At 42.2% G+C, this 21,169-nt stretch overlaps 1 protein-coding gene across 1 annotated transcript in view; it reads left to right on the top strand.

Moving 5' to 3' along the window:
- The window catches only part of LOC132397847 (tryptophan 5-hydroxylase 2-like), a 63,161-nt gene that overhangs the window by 11,468 nt on the left and 30,524 nt on the right, over positions 1 to 21,169 (top strand). The window contains exons 2-5 of the mRNA XM_059976596.1: positions 4,199 to 4,339; positions 6,359 to 6,542; positions 10,644 to 10,744; positions 18,928 to 18,995. Of these exons, the coding sequence (XP_059832579.1) occupies positions 4,199 to 4,339; positions 6,359 to 6,542; positions 10,644 to 10,744; positions 18,928 to 18,995 (494 nt within the window). The remainder of the gene's footprint in view (positions 1 to 4,198; positions 4,340 to 6,358; positions 6,543 to 10,643; positions 10,745 to 18,927; positions 18,996 to 21,169) is intronic.

Genomic DNA, 21,169 nt, shown 5'->3' with positions numbered 1-21,169 from the left:
AGCTTGGAACAGTCAGAGTGCCTTCAGCTCAATGCTGGGCTTGCTTTTGAAAATTCCTCCAAAGACACAAGGGAGCTTTGTTGTTTAAAAAGCCACAGATGGTAACTCAAAGCTAAGCAGATGGGAAGCAGTGTAGGTCAGCCGAAGATGGGAAAGGCTCATTAATCTTCCTAAGGGTTCCAGCAGTGAAGGACTCCGATGAATTAATCTATACATCCTTGGAAAAATGCACTGCGATGTAACCTGGCAAGGCTTCTCCTTGTAACCATTACCACCTGGAAGGACAAGGATCACGGGTGTAATACAAAGAAATATCATCCTCCAACCTCATCATGACACTGTCACTTCACCTATCACCTCTCAGCTTCGTCATCCCCCTCCCCCACCTCCCACTTCCACCTCACTGGCCTCGGCGATCACCTGCCAGCTTGTACTCCTACCCCTCCTCCCTCTTCCTTATTCTGGCTTCAGCCCCCTTCCTTTCCAGGTCTGATAAAGGATCTCAGCTAAAAATATCGACTGTTTATTCATCACCATACATGCTGCCTGACTTGTTGAGTTTATTTAGTTTCTTTTTATTTACGTACAGCAGGGTCCACAGATTTTATGGTTAATGGTAGAGGTCCACGGCATAAAAAGGGTTGGGAATCCCTGATTTAACAGGCCTTTCCGGCCCAGGAAGCTCACGCTGCCCAATAACCCATGTGGCTGAATAACCCGCTAGCTCGTACAGCTTTAGGAGGAAACCAGCGCATCCAGACAAGACCCACGTGGTCGGGGAGAATGTGCAATCTTCTTACAGACAGTGGTGTATTGAACCCGGGTCTCAAGAGCTGTAATATTTTATGCTAGAATCAGAATCAGGTTTAATATCACTGGCATATGCCATGAAATATGTTGCTTTGTGCAGCTATGTTTTAGTTTTCAGTCCAAAGTTCCTTCAACATCTTATTTATTTATTTACTGAGATTCTGTGAGGAAAAGGCCCTTCCAGCCCTTCCAACCACGCTGCCTAGCAGAACCCGGGCTTAACCCTAGCGTAATCACGAGACAATTTACAATGACCAATTAATCTACCAACCTGTACGTCTTTGGACTGTGGGAGGAAACCCACGTGGTCACAGGGAGAATGTACAATCTCCTTATAGTCAGCGGTGGGAATTGAACCCTGGTTGCTTGTACTGTAAAGCGCTCTGCTAACCAGTACGCTACCATGCTGTCCCACATGTGCATGTTTCACCTCACATTTATTTGGATTAAACTCCATCTGTAACTTTTCAGCCCATTTCACCAACACATTGATATCTCTCAGCATCATACGGCTACCTTCCTCATGATCAACGACTCTGCCAATCTACGTGTCATCTGCACATTGATTGATCACACCTGCCACATCCACGTACAAGTCATTCATGTATATTATTAACAGCAGTGGTCCCAGCACCAGTGCTTGTGGGACACCATTTGTCACAGGCATCCAATTGTACAATCAACCCTCTACCATCACTCTCTGTTTCCCGTTGCAAAACCAATTTTTAATCCAGTTTGTCAACTAATCCTCGGATCCACTGGGCTTAACCTTTGAACCCAGTCTCCCACGTGGGACTAGTCTAATGCCCACATGGCAGTCTAATGTGTATGTAAATTACATCGACTATGTCAAACTCATTGACCTACTCTCTAAAAGAGAAGCCAACACTCTTGACCATTGTTACACCACTATCAAGAACACCTACCATGCCATCCCACACCCACAGTCTGATCACCTGGCTGTACTTCTACTCCCAGTGTATCGGCAGAGTCTAGAGACTGCAGAACCAGGGGTGAAGACAAAGGAAGTGTGGTCAAGGGTGGCAGAGTGCTTACATACGGTGTGCTGGGAAGTTTGTGAACCCAGTAGAATTTTCTCTATTTCTTCATAACCGTGATCTGAAATGGGATCAGATCTTCACGCAAGTCCTAAAGCTAGATAAAGAGAGCCCAAATAAACAAATAACAGAAAAAACATTATACCTGTTCATTTATTTATTGAGAAAAATGATCCGAATTACATATATATGTTGGAAAAAATGTGTGATCCTTCTACAAAAGCTATTTGGAGTCAAGTGTACCGACTGAACAAGTATAATGTTTTTTTTTGTGTTATTTATTTAATTGGGTTCTCTTTATCTAGTTTTAGGACATGTGAATATCTGATCACATTTTAAGTCATATTTATGCAGAAACAGAGTAAGTTTTACAGGGTTCACTAATTTTCTAGCACCACTGTAACTACTTTGAGCCAGTGGACTGGGCAATATTTAGGGATTTATCTTCAAATTTGAACGAGTACACCACTGACTTCATTAAAACCCGTGAGGATGAGTGTGTGCCTTCAAGAACATTCAGGACATACCTAAATTAAAAGCCGTGGATGAACCAGGAAATTCATGTCTGCTGAGGGCTAGATCTCTGGCGTTCAAGACAGGTGATCCAGAGCTATACAAGATGTCCAGGCTGACCTACAGCAGGCTATCTTAAGAGTTAAAAACAAATTCCGATTGATGTTAAAGGCTGAATTGGAAGCGTATCGGCTCCGGCAGGGTTTACAAACCATTGCTCCATACAAAGTGAAACCTAACATCATGAATAGCTGTGATGCTTCACTCCCAGGTGCATGCTTTGAAAGGGTGAATAAAACTATATCTATGCAAATCCCTGTAGCATTCGGTGACCCTACATACTTTGTCTCGGAGGCTGATGTCAGAACATCTTTCAAGAGGCTCTGAAAACCTGGGCTGAACAACTGGCAGGAGTCTTCAAGAACATCTTCAATCTCTCACTGCTGCAGTCGGAGGTTCCCACCTGCTTCAAAAAGGCGACAATCATTCCAGTGCCCAAGAAGAGCAGGGTGAGCTGCCTCAATGACCATCACCCGTTGGCACTCGCATCTACTGGGATGAAGTGCTTTGAAAGGTTGGTCATAGTTAGAATCAACTCTTGCCTCAGCAAGGATCTGTACCTGCTACAATTTTCTTATTGGCTCACTAGGTCTACTGTGGATGCAATCTCACTGCTTTCCACATGGCCTTGCATCATCTGGACAATAGTAATACCTATGTCAGGCTGTTGTTTACTGACTATAGCTCAGTATTCAACACAATCATACCCTCAGTTCTAATCAAAAAGCTCCAAAGCCTTGGCTTCTGTACCTCTGTGTGTGGATTGGAAATAACATTTCCTCCTGACTGAGAATTAACACCAATGCACCACAAGAATGCATGCTGATCTACTGCTCTACTCTCTCTACACCTACAACTGTGTGGTGCAGCACAGATCCAGTGCCATCTATAAATTTGCCAATGACACAACTGCTTCAGATGTTGATAAGGTGGCGTACTGGAGCGAGATAGATCAGCTGGTTGAGTGGTGTTGCAACAACAACTTTGCACTCAGTGTCAGTATGACCAAGGAATTGATTGTGGACTTCGGGAAGGGTTTGTCAGGGGAACACATACCAGTTTTCATTGATGGATCAGAAGTGGAAAGGGAGAGCAGTCTCAAGTTCATGAGTGTCAACATCTCTGAGGATCTATCCTGGGCCCAACATGTTGATGCAGTCACAAAAAAGGCACGACATTGGCTATATTTCATTAGGAGTGTGAGGAGAATTGGTATGTCACCAAAGTCACTTGGAAATTTCTACAGCTATACCGTGGAGAGCATCCTAACTGGTTGCATCACTGTCTGATATGGAGGGGACACGGCACAGGATTGGAAAAAGCTGCAGAAAGTTGTAAACTCAACCAGTTCCACCACAGGCACCAGCCTCTTCAGTATCGAAAACATCTTCAAAAGGTGATGCCTCAAAAAGGTGGTATCGATTATCATAAAGTATAAAGTAAATTTATTGTCAAAGTACATATATGTCACCATATACAACCCTGAGATTTGTTTTGTGGCGGGCATACTCAGTAAATCCAAGAAGAATCGTTGAAAAACTGCTCTCAACAGGACAGACAATCAACCAATGTGCAAAAAGTGAAAGTGAGTCTATAGGATTAGGAACAGTTCAGTGATGAGGTGAATGAAGTGGGGTGGAGCCTGATTCTGTCTCTCTCAAAGCCATGTTCTACAACTTAAATAAGTCCTCTTATGTTTCTGACAACTAAAATACTTCTCTCCTGTATTTAATAATTTTGTTTGAAATCCTTTGCAGGTAAATAAAGGATGTCACAGCAAATATGAAGAGAAGAAAGGTAAGAAAGAAAGTAGCAAGAATGAACCGACAAGGGCGACACTTATGTTTGCCTTGAAAAATGAAGTAGATGGACTGGTGAAAGCCCTCCAGATCTTTCAGGTAAGATTTAGCTGTGTGCAGGAAAACAACTCTCCCCAAAAGGATGACCTTTAACTATGGAAGACTAACATGATATCTTAAGAGTATTGGTATGAACTTTATAAACGTAAAAGATTTTGCAGATGCTGGAAATCTACAGTAACACACATAAAATGCTGGAGGAATTCAGCTGGTCAGGCAGCGTCTGTGGAGATTAATAAAATGTCGATGTTTTGGGCGGAGACCCTTCGTCAGGACTCATCGTTCATCAACATGTTTCAGGTCGGGACCCTACATCAGGGATCCTGATGAAGGGTTTCAGCCTGCAAAGTTGACCCTTTATTCCTTTCAATAGATGCTGCCTGACATTCCGAACTTGAATTTGGGCCCTTAGCTCCTAAGTGGAGCCTAGGCCATTGATGACCTCCTGTTTCCATTTTCCTCTGAAGTCAAAATGTTTGTCAAAATTGTTACGTACTCGTGACACATGACAGTGGAGCCCTTGTCATGTGACTGGGGTTGAAGCTGTACTGGACTTGAGGTGATGGTCTTGTGATGGTGGAATGACGTCATTTTCCCGCCAGTAGAGATCATGTGACAGGTTTTTTTTACAGGTTATAAAAGGTAGACCCCACCCTGTGAGGAGGGGCAGTTCGTGGCTGGATTTGCCAAGTTGACTTCATGCGTGTTTGAAGTGATGACGCAGTTCAGTTGAAGGATGAAATTTTTATTTAATGTCTAAAGTTTAAAAGGTCATTGCCAGCAGGTTCTTTATGATTCTGTTATTTCGCAATTAGAGGAGAGTGAAGATTCAAAGTTGGAAGTTAAAGATCGAGGAGAATCGCTTTCTACGGTGAAACGGGGGCGACCTTTGTTTGATCCTTATTTGGAAGGATTTCGTTGACTATCTTCGTGTTAATCCCTGGGTTTACCAGAGAGGATAGTGAGGAAGGAAAGGTCAGTGCCTTTAAGCCGTTCTGTTTCGTAAATTCTTCGTGGGAAGTTCGACGTCGGGGATCGAAGCAAGCGACGTGAAAGAGAACCTAAATCGTCCTGTAAAGTCTCTCCTTTTAAATGGACTGTGAGCATATTGAACTTTTGGCAATACCACTTTAAAGAACTGTTTTGGAATATCACTTTACGAACTGTTTGGGCTGCCGCTCAGCAGCTGTTTCCGGTTACGGTAGTGTTTGTTTACTTTTGGGGAGTTTGTTTTCGGTGTTTAATAAACGTGTTGTTTGTTATAAGAAACCCTTGCCGATCTCATATATTTATTGTTGCCTGAATACGTAACAAAATGAGGAGACATCATCAGTGCGCTGTTAATTAACACCACAATGAACAGTCTCCTCGTAAGGAGGCAAAACGTTTGTAGTTCAACTGCTAAAATCGGAGAACAACTCAACCCAACCATTCAGTCAGCTCTTTTTTGTGACTGTCTTTCAACTTCCTCTGCAAGTGCCACTAAATTAATGTTGACTAGTTGCACTTAGAGAGCAAAATCAAGAGATTTTACATATGCAGGAAATCCAGAGCAATACACACACAAATGCTGGAGGAACTCAGCAGGTCAGACAGTACTCATTGAAAGGAATAAATGGTGTTTCAGGCTGAGGTCCTTCTTCAGGATCGAAAATGAAAGGGGAAGATGCCAGAATAAGAAAGTGGGAGGAGGGGAGGAGTATGTTTGTCAGGTGCTCATCTCCCTCTGCTTCCCCTCCTTTTCCCTTTCTCCTATGGTCCATTCTCCTCCAGACTTTACCTTCTCCATCTATCACCTCCCATCTTCTCACAATATCCCTCTCCCTGACCCACCCACCTTCTCTCTCTCTTACCACCTGTCTTTCCCCTCTCTGCACCACCTTTCTGCCCCCAGTCCTGAAGAAGGGCCTTGGGGCTATGGAGGGTTACGGTCTGGGTAAACTCAATGGGAATAGGCAGTTTATATGATTCAGCATGGATCCGATGGGCCAATGGGCCTGTTTCTGTGCTGTACTTTTCTATGATATTATGACCATGACTCTAATTCTCTTTTTTCAGGAGAAGCACATCAGCCTTGTTCATATAGAGTCCAGAAAGTCGAAGAGGAGAGATTCAGAAGTTGAGGTACTTATAGACTGCAGCAGCGCCAAAGAAGATTTTAAGGAGCTGATTCAGTTACTAAGGGCCCATGCAAAGATTGCTTCATTGAATCTACTGACCAGTAACTGGATCGAGGAGGAAGGTACAAGCCACATCTTCAGCCTTTTATTTGTATTTGCCAAATTAGAAGTGGAACTGGGTCAAAGCATGTGGATGTTGATGTGAATTATTTAAATGTCCAGTTTTCACTGGATTTGAAACAAGATGAGGGGTATAGATAGCGTGAATACAAGCAAGTGTTTTCCACTGAGGTTGTGTGAGACTAGAGCTAGAGGTCATGTGTCAAGGGTGAAAGGTGAAATGTTTAAGGGGAACACGAGGGAAAACTTTGTCATTCAGAGGGTGGTGCGAATGTGGAACGAGCTGACATTGAACGTGGTGGATGGGGGTTCAATTTCAACATTTAAGAGAAATTTGGATAGGTACACAAATGGAAGGGGTATGGAGGGTTGTAGTCTGGATGCAGACTGTTGGGACTGGGCAGAATAATAATTTGGCTCAGTCTAGATGGGACAAAGGGCCTATTTCTCTGCTGGAATGTCTATCATTCTATAACTCTAACTTTTAAATCTTAACAAATATATTAATGAAGAAAGAGTTGCGCTTCAGAATCTTTGAATTTATCACCTAACATAGTAAGGTTAGGGTTCGGTACGCTGTGGTACTTTGCAATGGTCAATTCCTTCGCTACACCTGTACCTTGGATGGCTTATTTCTGTTTTCTGGTAGATAGCAAAGGCCACTATCATGTGCTAAGTTTCTTCTTTTTTTTTGTTTGTTCTGTATAAATAGTACAAAGACACACAACATTACTGGCTCGATTGGTCTAAGGAGGCAATTTACCAGAAATAGTGAACACGATCTCTTTACTCCTGCATTAGATCCAAAGATAAGACTATAAGACATAGCAGCAAATTAGGCCATTCAGCCCATTGAATCAAAGTTCAAAGTAAAACTTAATATCAAACTATCCATATGTTTCCATATACAACCTCGAGATTCATTTTCTTACCAGCATTCTCAGTAAATCCATTACAAAAGCATAACCATAACAGACATGAAAGACCACATCAACTTGAGCTTTCACCCAGTGTACAAAAGACAATGAAGTATGCAAATACAAGAAATAATAATAATAATAATAATAATAAATAGATAACTAAGCAATAAATGTTGAGAACATGAGATGAAGAGTTCTTGAAAGTGAATTCATAGCATGTGGGAATATTTCAATGATGGGGTAATGAGAAGTTGAATGATGTTGGTTTAAGAGCCTGATGGTTGAGAGATAATAACTGTTCCTAGTAGTGTGAGTCCTGAGGATCCTGTATCTTTTTCCCAATGGCAGCTTGGCTATTCCATCATGACGGATTTATTAACCCTCTTATCCCTATTTTCCTGCTTTCTCCTCATAACTTTTAATGTCCTTACTAATCCAGACTATATCAGCCTCCACTTCAATTATACCTAATGACCTGGCCTCCCCAGCCATCCATGGCAATGAATTTCACAGATTCAATACCCTGTGGTTAAAAAAAGTTCCTCCTTATCTCTGTTCTAAATAGATGGTCCTCTCGTCCTCTGGTCCTGGACTCCCCCACTATAGGAAACATCCTCTCAACATCCTTCCTATCTAGGCCTTTCAATATTCAGTAGGTTTCAATGAAACACCCCTCTCATTCTATTAAACTCCCGTGAGTACAGGCCCAGGGTCATCAAATGCTCCACATGCGTGAACCCTTTCATTCTCATGAATTTTCTCAGGTCCCACTCTAAAGCCAGGATATATTTTCTTAGATAAGGGGCCCAAAACTGCTTACAATACCCCAAGTGTGCTCTAGCTAATGCCTTCCAAGCCTCAGCGTTACCACTTTGCTTTATGTTCTAGTCCTCTTGAAATTAATGCTAGCATTGCAATTTGCCTTCCTTACTATCGACTCAACCTACAAATTAACCTCTAAGTAATCCTGCACTAGGACTCCCATGTCCTTTGTCACCTCTGATTTCAGAATTTTCTCACCGTTTAGGAAATAGTCAATGGTCTTATTCCTCCTACCAATATGTATGGCCGTACACATCCATCCTCTTTGCCCATACTCCTCATCTGTCTTAGTTCTTTTGCAGACTCTCTGCTTCATCAGTACTACTTGCTCCCACCCACTACCTTTGTAACGTCCGCAAAACTGGCCAAAAAGCCATCGATCTTGTTACCCAAATCATTGACATATAAGATGCACAAGTGCACTGCTGCTATTGTTGCCTCAGGTTCCCATGGACTAACCTGACTCCTCATCTGAAATCCATTGGTAAACTAGTACCACAAGTACCAATATATCTAATACAAGGGGACATAACTTTAAGGTGGTTGGAGGGAGGTATAGGGGTTTGTCAGAGGTAGCTTTTTTTTACAGAGTGGTGGGTGTGAGGAACACGATGCAGGGGTGGTGGTAGAGCCAGATGCATTAGGGACATTTAAGAAACTCTTACCCTGACATCAGTTATTCTGACTTGAATTATGAACTGAAGTAGCAAATATAGAAAATTTCAAAAAAATGGTGCATGATAGGGAAATTTCATGGTGATTTTCATGATCAGCAGCCCAAGTCCATAAGATACACTAAATATTATTCAGGAAGCAAAATCTTTGTTGTCCAGTGTTATTGCATTGAGCTATACTAAAATTTTATTAATCAATAAACAGATTTCAACACGTTTTACACTGATGTCAACAGTAGAAATGACTAGACTCAAAGCAGTTAAGACAGGATTTCACTGGTCTGCCGCAATGAAGGTATCCAGGGTGCTCGTGGGCAGAGCCAAGTACAAATACTGCATTGTTTGCAATAAGACCATAAAATAGGAGCAGAATTAGGCCATTTGGCTCATCAAGTCTGCTCTACCATTTCATTATGGCTGATCCATTTTCCCTCTCAGCCCCAATCTCCTGCATTCTACTCGTTTCCCTTCAGGTGCTGAGTAATCAAGTATCTATCAATCTTTGTCATAAATATACCCAATGACTTGGCCTCCACCGCCACCTGCGGCAATGAGTTCAACAGATTCACCACACTCTCTGGCTAAAGAACTTCCTCCTGATCTCCATTCTCACCTCTATTCTGAGGCTATGGGGCTCTCCCACCATAGGCAAGAAATCACAGGCACAACATTCATGCTGCTTTGTAGTTGTGGTCAACACAGTGCTTGTAACCTGTTTTGACAAAGAAGAGAACTTGTGGATTAATTTACTGGGAAGGTATGGAATCTTTGTACAGTGAGGAACACCTCCCTTTGACAGATTGAGGGCCTCTCTCTGCTAGTCAAAGGCAGTGATAAAGTCTACAGTCACTGAAGTTCCCAGCTGAATGGCTTAGGTGGGTGCCTAAGACATATTACTGGTTAGCTTGTGCCCATTATCATGAAGTCATGACTCAATATGTCCTGTGGAGGAAACGGAGGAAGTCAGTGTTGATGTGTGTGTGTGTGTGTGTGTGTGTGTGTGTGTGTGTGTGTGTGTGTGTGTGTGTGTGTGTGTGTGTGTGTGCGTAGGCCTCCGTTAGTCTCGATAGACCATGGATTTGTGCCTTGGAAAGTTTCCAGGGCGCAAGCCTGGGCAAGGTTTTTATTTTGTGGAAGACCAGTAGTTGCCCAAGCTCCCCTCTCCTCTCTCCAATGTTGTCCAATGGAAGGGCATTAGGACCCATACAGCTTGGCACCAGTGTTGTCGCAGAGCAATGTGTGGTTAAGAGCCTTGCTCAAGGACACAACACACAGCCTCAGCCAAGGCTTGAACTAGTGACCTTCAGATCACTAGACGAACACCTTAACCACTTGGCCACATGCCAACACCAGTGTTGATGTAATTAAGTCCTGAAGAAATTACTCCCCTCCAAGCCACATGCTACTCCTAAATTAGAAATGCATTACTCTCCCTTCATAATCACTGAGCCAAAATACTGGATTTCCCTCTGGGAGTACTCGCATTACTGCTCAAGGTGATTCACTTCCACCATCTTGAGGGGCATTAGGAATAAGCAATAAATGTTGGCCTTATTAGCAATGTGCACATTCTATAGAGTGAATAACACGGATTGACTGTGCAATACCATTTAATAATTATAAAGTCATTCAATAATTCTGATAGATCAACTGTGCTAATGCCTTTATTTTAATGTGTGTTTTCTAGAGATGAGCGAAATTGTCTGGTTTCCAAAAAAGCTTTCCGAATTAGATAAGAGTTCCCAGAGAGTCCTGATGTATGGTTCAGAGCTCGATGCAGACCATCCAGTGAGTACTTGCAAAAAGCCATTTTCAAATCACAGGAAAGTTAATACAGACATAAGATCTGCTAATTTCAAAGAAAATTTTATTGATAAAGTCACCATATAAAACCCTGAGATTAATTTTCACAGAGAATCTTTGAGCAAAAACTATTTTGATTACACTGAGTGTCCAACATATTCCATCCAAAGTGCAGAGAATAAGCTCACTTCTCGTTTATAATGCATAGTCATTCCAAGAATTAAATCTACCCCATTATGTCCCCACTAAGTTCAAAGTTCCAAGTTAAAAATAAATGTATTTGGGTAAGTGGTAAGTTTTTGTCATAGAGAGTGGTGAGTGCATGGAATGGGCTGCCGGCGGTGAAGGCGGATACAATAGGGTCTTGTAAGAGATTCCTGCATAGGTACATGGAGCTTAGAAAAATAGAGGGCTAGGGGTAACCCTAGGTAATTTCTAAAGTAAGTACGTTTGGCACAGCATTGTGGGCGAAGGGCCTGTATTGTGCTGTAGATTTTCTATGCTTCTATGTTATTATCTATGTACCACCTTGAGATTCATTTCTTACAGACATTCATAGTAAAACAAATAAATACAATAGAATCAATGAAAAAATACACATAAAGACTGACAAACCAGCAATGTGACAAATTGTGCAAATAAAAAAATAAACAAGTAAATAAAGAATACTGTAATGAATAGTAGACTCCTTGAAAATGAGTCCATAGATTGTGGAGTCAGTTCAGTGTTGAGGTGGGTGAAGTCTGGAGGGTTGTCAGAGGTTACGGCGGGACATTGATAGGATGCAAAACTGGGCTGAGAAGTGGCAGATGGAGTTCAACCCAAATAAGTGTGAAGTGGTTCATTTTGGTAGGTCAAATTTGAAGACAGAAAATAAGATTAATGGTAAGACTCTTGGCAGTGTGGAGAATCAATGAGATCTTGGAGTCCGTGTCCATGGGACACTCAAAGCTACTGCACAGATTGACAGTGTTTTTAAGAAGGCATATGGGGTGTTGGCATTCATCAACTGTGGGATTGAGTTCAAGAGTCGTGAGGTAATGTTATAGCTATTTATGCACCTTAGTTAGACCCTACTTGGAGTATTGTGTTTAGTTCTGGTCACCTCACTACAAGAAGGACGTGGATACTATAGAGAGAGTGCAGTGGAGATTTACAAGGATGTTGCCTGGATTGGAGAGCATGCCTTATGAGAATAGGTTGAGTGAACTCGGCCTTTTCTCCCTGCAGCAATAGAGGATGAGAGGTGACCTGATAGAGGTGTATAAGATGATGAGGGGTATTGATCGTGTGGATAGCCAGAGGCTTTTTCCCAGGGCTGAAATGGCTAACATGAGGGAGTACTGCTTTAAGGTGTTTGGAAGTCGGGACAAGGGGGATGTCAGAGATAAGTTTTTCACACAGAGAGTGGAGGGTGTGTGGAATGCACTGCCAGCGACGGTGGTAGAGGCAGATACAACAGGGTATTTTAAGAGACTCTTAGATAGGTACATGGAGCTTAGAAAAACAGAGGGCTATGTGGTAAAGAAATTCTAGGCAGTTTCTAGAGTAGGTTACATGGATGGCACAGCACAGTGGGCTGAAGGGCCTGTAATGTGCTGTAGATTTCTATGTTCTATGTTCTAAAAATGAGCAGCAGGCATCATATTGAGACTCTCTTGGAAGAAGAGGCCTCCCAGCCTAATATTACATGACATTATTATATGCTAAAGATCAAAGGTAACAGCAGGACACTTCTAGAGTTACAATGTATCTACAATGCTCCCTTTGAATTGCATACAATTTTCACACACCTCCTTCTTCACACCCACAGTCTAGACACCCACGATGAATGTTAATTCCTGACTCTAGGCTGCATTCATGCATATGCAGGCATCAGGTCTAATTGTTCTGAGCTGTATTTTAAACCCAATTTGCAATCCGCATTCAAATTTGAAGATTGGTTGCAGGTGAAATTAATATTTGCTATGTTCCCTAACAGTCTCAGAGCGATTGTTTGCTTCAGGCAGAAAATCTGGAACCCCTGTGGAATGTGTGCCTCAGGTCCAGGTGTTACAAATGTTCTGTCAGAATATTTGTGCATTCTAGAAAGATAAGAAATAGAATGTCTTATTCTGTATCTAGAAATAGAAATAACAGGCTTCCTCAAAGGCCTATGAGGATCATGACCAATCCTGTACTTTAAGTTCAGTTTCCCACCTAGAAACATAGAAAACCTACAGCACAATACAGGCCCTTTGGCCCACAAAGCTGTGCCAAACATGTCCTTACCTTAGAAATTACCTAGGGTTACCCATAGCCCTCTGGTTTTTCTGAGCTCCATGTACCTGTCCAAGAGTCTCTTAAGAGACCCTATCATATCCGCCTCCACCACTGTCGATGGCAGCCCATTCCACGCACTCACCACTCTCTGTGTAAAAAAAAATCTTACCCCTGATGTCTTCTTTGTACCTACTTCCAAACACTTTAAAACTGTGCCCTCTCGTGCTAGTCATTTCAGCCCTGGGAAAAAGCCTCTGATTATCTACACGATCACTGCCTCTTATCATCTTATACATCTCTATCAGGTTACCTCTCATCCTCCGTTGCTCCAAGGAAAAAAGGCCGAGTTCACTCAAACTATTCTCATAAGGCATGCTCGCCAATCCAAGAAAAATCCTTGTAAATCTCCTCTGCACCCTTTCTTTGGTTTCCACATCCTTCCTATAGTGAGGCGACTAGAACTGAGCACAGTATTCCAAGTGGGGTCTGACCAGGGTCCTATGTAGCTGCAACATTACTTCTTGGTTCCGAAACTCAATCCCACGATTGATGAAGGCCAATGCAACATATGCTGTCTTAACCACAGAGTCTCCCTGCACAGCAGCTTTGAGTGTCCTACAGACTCAGACCCCAAGATCCCTCTGATCCTCTACACTGCCAAGAGTCTCATTCCACTGAGATGTAACACTGAGCGTTGTAGGAAGTCATTCCTACCTGTGGCCATCAAACTTTACAACTCCTCCCTCGGAGAGTCAGACACCCTGAGCCAATAGGCTGGTCCTGGACTTATTTCCACTTGGCATGATTACCTTATTATTATTTAATTATTTATGGTTTTATATTGGTATATTTCTTCACTATTCTTGGTTGGTGCGGCTGTAACAAAACCCAATTTCCCTTGGGATCAATAAAGTATGTCTGTCTGTCTTACCATTACTACTATATTCTGCCATCATATTTGACCTACAAAAATGAACCACCTCACAATTATCTGAGTTGAACTCCATCTGCCATTTCTCAGCCCAATTTTGCATCCTATCAATGTCCCACTGTAACCTCTGACAGCCCTCCAGACTATCCACAACACTCCTAACCTTTGTATCATCAACAAATTTACTAACCCATCACTCCACTTCCTCATCCAGGTCATTAATAAAAATTCACGAAGAGTAGGGGTCCTGGAACAGATCTCTGAGGCACACCACCGGTCACTGACCTCCATGCAAAATATGACCCGTCTACAACCACTCTTTGCCTTCTGTGGACAAGCCAGTTCTGGATCCACAAAGCAAGGCCCCCTTGGATTCCATGCCTCCTTACTTTCTCAATAATCCTTGCATGTGGTACCTTATCAAATGCCCTGCTGAAATCCATATACACTACGTCTACTGCTCTTCCTTCATCAATGTGTTTAGTCACATCCTCAAAAAATTCAGTCAGGCTCATAAGGCACGACCTGCCTTTCACAAAGCCAAATTGACTATTCCTAATCATATTATGCCTCTCCAAATGTTTATAAATCCTGCCTCTGGATCTTTTCCATCAACTTCCATCACTGAGTACTCGATTTCCTTTAGAGCCCAAAAATCTATCAGTTACATCCTTGACAACTCATCAAGAATGCAGAGAAATAATAACTCTGAGCAAAGAAGTTGCTCCTGTTCTCAGTTTGAAATGACTGAATACGTACTCATTACTTCTAGACCCCATTCAGAAGGCTCTTAGTACCCACCTTATCATTATCTTTCCGTCTCAGGAATCCACCTGGTGGGTATACTCTAGGCAACGATAACTTTGCACGGAAACACAGGTAAAAACAACACTTGCAAATCTACCTGGTGTCTCTGTATTCCTGTAACTGTAGCAAGGTTTAACTGTGTAGATATTTCCAGCAGCTGAAATGACCACTGGGAAGACTAGGCACTTGTGGTTCTGACTCTGCTTTTGGCGACGAAGCACCTAACATTCAACATGAGTGCACTGAGTCGCAGCAGGTTTACATCAAGCTGACTTGGTCAGTTAAGATTCAAAGTACATTTATTATCAGAGTGGGTATGCGGTACACAACCCTGAGATTTGTCTTCCCACAGAAAGCCACAAAACAAAGGAAACCATGGAGTCCGTCCAAAGAGAAACATCACCCCCCTCCAAAAGAAATGCAGATGCAAAAATAAAGAGTGAGACACACAGAATATAAAAACGCTAACCCACAAAGTCATTGAAGGAGTCCAGGCATATTCAGCTTGGTTCAATCTAGCGCTGTGCTGCTCCTTATCTGCAGGCTGCTCCACTCAAAATTGCACAAAATAGCAACAAGAAGGGAGCGGCCAGAGACTTGAAACTGGAAGCACATCATAACATGAGCTGAAGAGTCCGATCCACAAGCCGTGCCGATTAAAACTTGCCAAAGATGCAGTTTATTTTCATTGCGCATGCCAAGGGTATAAATTCCATGAAAAAGAGACTGCACATCACACACACATAAATTAACACAAACTATACATAGCTTGCATGGCAAAGTAAACATAGCAGCATTAAGCTGAGGGAAATAAAGTTCGAGGTAGAATTAGTATTGTCCACCTGATGGCGCTGGAGACTGGTGACATTTTTCAGCTGTTTAATTTAGATTTTCCTGATCTAATCATGGTCTCACCTTGCTCAATTCCCTATTTATTAATTTAGTAAGATACAGCACAGAATAGGCCCTTCTGGCCCTTTGAACTGTGCCACCCAGCAACCCATGATTTAACCGTAGCCTAATCAAATTTACAATGACCGATTAACCTACTTACCAGTTGGTCTTTGGTCTGTGGGAGAAAACTGAAGTACCCGGGAGAAACTCACACAGTCATGGAGAGAACATACAATCTCCTTACACAGACCGGCAAGAAGTGAACCCGGGTTGCCTGTACTACAAAGCGTTGTACTAACTACCGTCCCTATATTGCAGAAATCATTTTTCTTTCACCTAATCTATGAGGTTTTCCCTTTTTCTTAGGCTTTAGATGGCAAGATCTTCACTACTGAGCTCCATCTCTTCATCTCCGCCTAGATATACAGTGCGCACATGTCTCTGGCTTTCCAACAATTCACAATTAGACAATAGGCTGTAGGTGCCGGAGTAGGCCATTCAGCCCTTCTAGCCAGCACCGCCATTCACTGTGATCATGGCTGATCATACACAATCAGTACCCCGTTCCTGTCCTCTCCCCATATCCCTTGACCCCGCTATCTATAAGAGCTCTATCTAATTCTCTCTTGAATGCATCCAGAGACTTGGCCTCCACTGCCTTCTGGGGCAGAGCATTCCACATATCCACCACTCTCTGGGTGAAAAAGTTTTTCGGCATCTCTGTTCTAAATGGCCTACCCCTTATTCTTAAACTGTGGCCTCTAGTTCTGGACTCACCCATCAGGGGGAACATGCTTCCTGCCTCCAGTGTGTCCAATCCCTTAATAATCTTATATGATTCAATCAGATCCCCTCTCATCCTTCTAAATTCCAGTGTATACAAGCCCAGTCGCTCCAATCTTTCAATGTATGACAGTCCCGCCATTCCGGGAATTAACTTCGTGAACCTACGCTGCACTCCCTCAATAGCAAGAATGTACTTGCTCAAATTTGGAGACCAGAACTGCACACAATACTCCAGGTGTGGTCTCACCAGGGCCTTGTACAGCTGCAGAAGGACCTCTTTACTCCTATACTCAATTCCTCTTGTTATAAAGGTTAGCATGCCATTAGCTTTCTTCACTGCCTGCTCTACCTGCATGCTTGCTTTCATTGACTGATGTACAAGAACACCTAGATATAAGAACACCTATCTATAGGAAAAGGAACGAGTGACTCTGTTTTTTTCTGAGATGCCCCCCCCCCCCAGATCAGGGAAAGTAGCCTCATAGCATTGACATTGTCAGCTCCCTCCATCAAAATCTTTTGTTTCAAGTCATCTTCAAAGTTCAAAGTAAGTTTATTATCAAAATACATATGTCACCATATACAACGCTGTGATTCATTTTCTTGTGGGCATACTCAATAAATCTATAGAATAATAACCATAACAGAGTCAATGAAAGACTACCCAACTAGGGTGTTCAACCAGCGTGCAGAAGACAGTAAACTCTGCAAATACAAAAAAATAGTAAATATCAAGAATGTGAAATGAAGCGTCAATGAAAGTGAGTCCATTAGTTATGGGAACAGTTCAATGATGGGGTAAGTGAAGTTGAGTGAATTTATCCCCTTTGGTTCAAGAGCCTGAAGGCTGAAGGGTAGTAACTGTTATTCTTCTAAACCATAGAGAAATTTTCCCAATCCATTTAATCTTTAAGCACAGGAACACTTCAGCCAAAACAAAAATTCTTCTGAACATAATCTTCAGGACAAATATAAGCTATGAGACCAAAACTGTGTGACCCCACTGAAGTTGTGTACAGTTGTGGCAAAAACCCATTTAAAGATCCACAATTTCTTTCACTGCTCCTGAATCCTGGAAATTCCAATTTGGGCTCTCTTGAAAATGATTAAAATATGAGGGACTAGAAACCTTTTTTTATGGTGTAATCTCCTCCACAATCTCTATTGTGGGAAGTGTACTGACTGCTTGCATTATGGCCTGGTATGGAAACAGCAATGCCTTTGAATGGAAAATTCTACAAAAGGCAGTTGATTCGGCTCAGTACATCATGGGTAAAACCCTCCCAACCATTGAGCACATCTACATGAAACACTGTCATAGGAAAGCAGCATCCATCATTAGAGATCCCCACCACCCAGGATATGCTCTTTTCTCACTGCTGACAGCACGTAGAAAGTACAAGAACCTTGGGACTCACACCACCAGGTTCAAGAACAGTTACAACCCCTCAACCTTGAACAAAAGGGGAAAACTACATTCACTTGCTCATCCATTGAGATGTTACCACAACCAATGATCTCAGTTTAAGGACTCTTTTAATCTCATTATCTCATGTTCTCATTATTTATTACTATTCATTTATATTTGCATTTGCACTATTTGTTGTCTTCTGCACGCTGGTTGATTTTTCATTGTTCCTGTTCTAGTTACCATTCTATAGATTTTCTGAGTATGATTACAGGAAAATGAAACTCAGGGTTATATGTGATGACTTATATATACTTTGATAATAAATTTACTTAGACTTTGACTTTGAAGTCTACTATATCACCCAATGCTCACTTTATAAGGTACACACCTGTACACCTGCCGTTAATGCAAATATTTAATTATCCAATCATGTGGCAGCAACTCAATGCATAAAAGCATGCAAACATGGTCAAGAGGTTCAGTTGTTGTTAAGACCAAACATCAGAATAGGGAAGAAATGTGATCTAAGTGACTTTGACCGTGGAAAGATTGTTGGTGCCAGACGTGATGGTTTGAGTATCTCAGAAACTGCTGATATCTTGGGATTTTCACACACAGAAGTCTCTAAATATTATAGACAATGGTGCAAAAAAAAACAAAAACAGAAAAAAACATGCAGGAAGCAGCAGTTCTGTGGGTGAAAATGCCTTATTAATGGGAGAGGTTGGAGGGAAATGGACAGACTGGTTCAAGCTGACCGTAACTCAAATAGGCCTGCACTCTAAGAGTGGTGTGCAGAGGAACATCATGGAATGCACAACACGTCAAAGCTTGAAGAGGATGGGCTTACAGCTGCAGAAGATTTCACTGGGTTCCATTCCTGTACCTAATAAAGTGGTCACTGGCTTTTAGCACGGAAATAACCCTTGCTCTGTTAACATTGCCATGTTCTGTGATACCCTTTAAAATGTTCTACTTTTAGCTGCATACACATTTACATCAATGTGAAGGACTTCAGAGTTTCACTCTTGCTACTGTTAAAAGAGTAAATGCAGTTTTGAATCTCTCTGTTGACAGGGTTTTAAAGATAATGTCTACAGAGGGCGAAGAAAATATTTTGTGGACGTCGCCATGAATTACAAAATGTAAGTGTTAGAAGATAATATGACAGTAAAAGTTTTCAGATCAGCTTGTCACATAGTTCTTAACATTGGTTACAATGGCTTTGTCCCAATATAAAGCTTGTGTGTCGAACAGGTTTTCTATTGGGTAATGACTGACTGCTACGGGAAGTTGTTCTATGAACTATAAATCTTAAGTACGCAGGATTCAGAATCAGGTTTGATATCATTGGCATATGTCATGAAATGGGCATCAGTACAATGCAATACATAATAGAGAAAACACATGAATTACAGTAAGTATATATATTATAGTTAAATTCAATCAATAGTCACAAATAAAAATAAAAATAAGTATTGAGGCAGTGTTCATGGGTTCAATGTCCATTCAGATATCAGATGCAGAGAGGAAGAAGCTGTTCCTGAATCACTCAGTGTGTGCCTTCTTGACAATTATCTGCTTCTTGATGGTAACAATGAGAAGAGGGCATGTCCTGGGTGGTGCGGGTCTTTAATATCAGACACCTCCTTTTTGAGGCATCATTCCTTGAAGATGTCCTGGAACACAATGGAGGCTAGTCCCTGTGATGGAGCTGATTTGAAGATGTCCTGGAACACTATGGAGGTTAGTCCCTGTGATGGAGCTGATTTGAAGATGTCCTGGAACACAATGGAGGCTAGTCCCTGTCAAGGAGCTGACTTGAAGATGTCCTGGAACACTATGGAGGCTAGTCCCTGTGATGGAGCTGACTTGAAGATGTCCTGGAACACTATGGAGGCTAGTCCCTGTGATGGAGCTGATTTGAAGATGTCCTGGAACACTATGGAGGCTAGTCCCTGTGATGGAGCTGATTTGAAGATGTCCTGGAACACAATGGAGGCTAGTCCCTGTCAAGGAGCTGACTTGAAGATGTCCTGGAACACTATGGAGGCTAGTCCCTGTGATGGAGCTGACTTGAAGATGTCCTGGAACACTATGGAGGCTAGTCCCTGTGATGGAGCTGACTTGAAGATGTCCTGGAACACTATGGAGGCTAGTCCCTGTGATGGAGCTGACTTAAGTTTCTTGCAGACAGTTGATTTTGGGAGATTTCAGTTAAATTGTTCATCTCTGGCTGATGTAGTGAATTGATGAATTGCAGAATAGATTCACCACAGGACTTCGGCTGGTGGGTAGGTAGGAAGAACAGCCATGGTGGTCACACCTTTGGAAGTTGCTGAGGCTCTAATGAGGGCCTGAGGTCTTTCAGAACTAAGTTACTCTGATTTAGAGAATTATCCGAGGGAAGATCATATAGGTTATAGGTGCATATTGGTGCATTTTGAGGTCAAGTTGCCATCAGTTATTTCATATCCAGTACCTTCATATCATATCTCATCAAATCATATCTCCCTGTACACTGGACAGTGCATGTGGGCTCTGAAAGCAAAATTGCTCAAAAGCATTGGCAAAGGACTTTACTGTGACTGATGCAATTTCAGCTAATTGCAGATCTATGCACCTTATCTCTCCTTGTTGGCCATTTAGCTATAGAAGGAGCTTCCATGCTGTTCCTTCAGTTAAGCAACTGTCCATGGATAGACAAGCACAAGTCCTAATCACTTACGACTTAAGTATATGCATAAATTGAAATGTACTCACTTGCATTGTGTTTCACAGTAGTCCAAGAGCATACAGTTAATTTAGAACACAGGCCCTTTGCTCAATGATTCCATGTCGACCTTTCAACCTACTGCACAATTTTATCAAGCAAATGGCCATGTTGGTAGCAGGGTGGAGATACCTCTCTGCCAAAGGAGGTGTAAGGCATTCCTTCTCTCCACTAGCCTGCAGGTCACCCTTGCGAAAGGTGTAGCACCTGCTTAGACCCCCTCCCCCCACCAAATCAGGGTCACCTGAAGCCATGGGAGCAGGTGGTGGATGGCCGTACGAGCAGCTGGTGCATAATACAAGTCCTAGTTATGCATCCACTGACACCAGGCAGACAATCTCTGAAGAGTATTGAGAATGGCTGGGGTCACCCATCTTGTAAAGACACTGCCCAGAATAAGACAATGGCAAACCACTTCTGTAGAAATAATGGTCACGGCAAGACCATGATTGTCATGTCATGTGACACAGTACATAACAAAGGGGCCATATGCCCATGTAGTACACAACATCCACTCTGTGATTGAAAGATGGCAAGATGTTCAGT

Source organism: Hypanus sabinus, chromosome 8 (assembly GCF_030144855.1).
Source record: "Hypanus sabinus isolate sHypSab1 chromosome 8, sHypSab1.hap1, whole genome shotgun sequence".
NCBI lineage: Eukaryota > Metazoa > Chordata > Chondrichthyes > Myliobatiformes > Dasyatidae > Hypanus > Hypanus sabinus.
The sequence above is the reverse complement of the archived record's forward strand: the minus strand, read 5'-3'. Positions and strand labels throughout refer to the sequence as shown.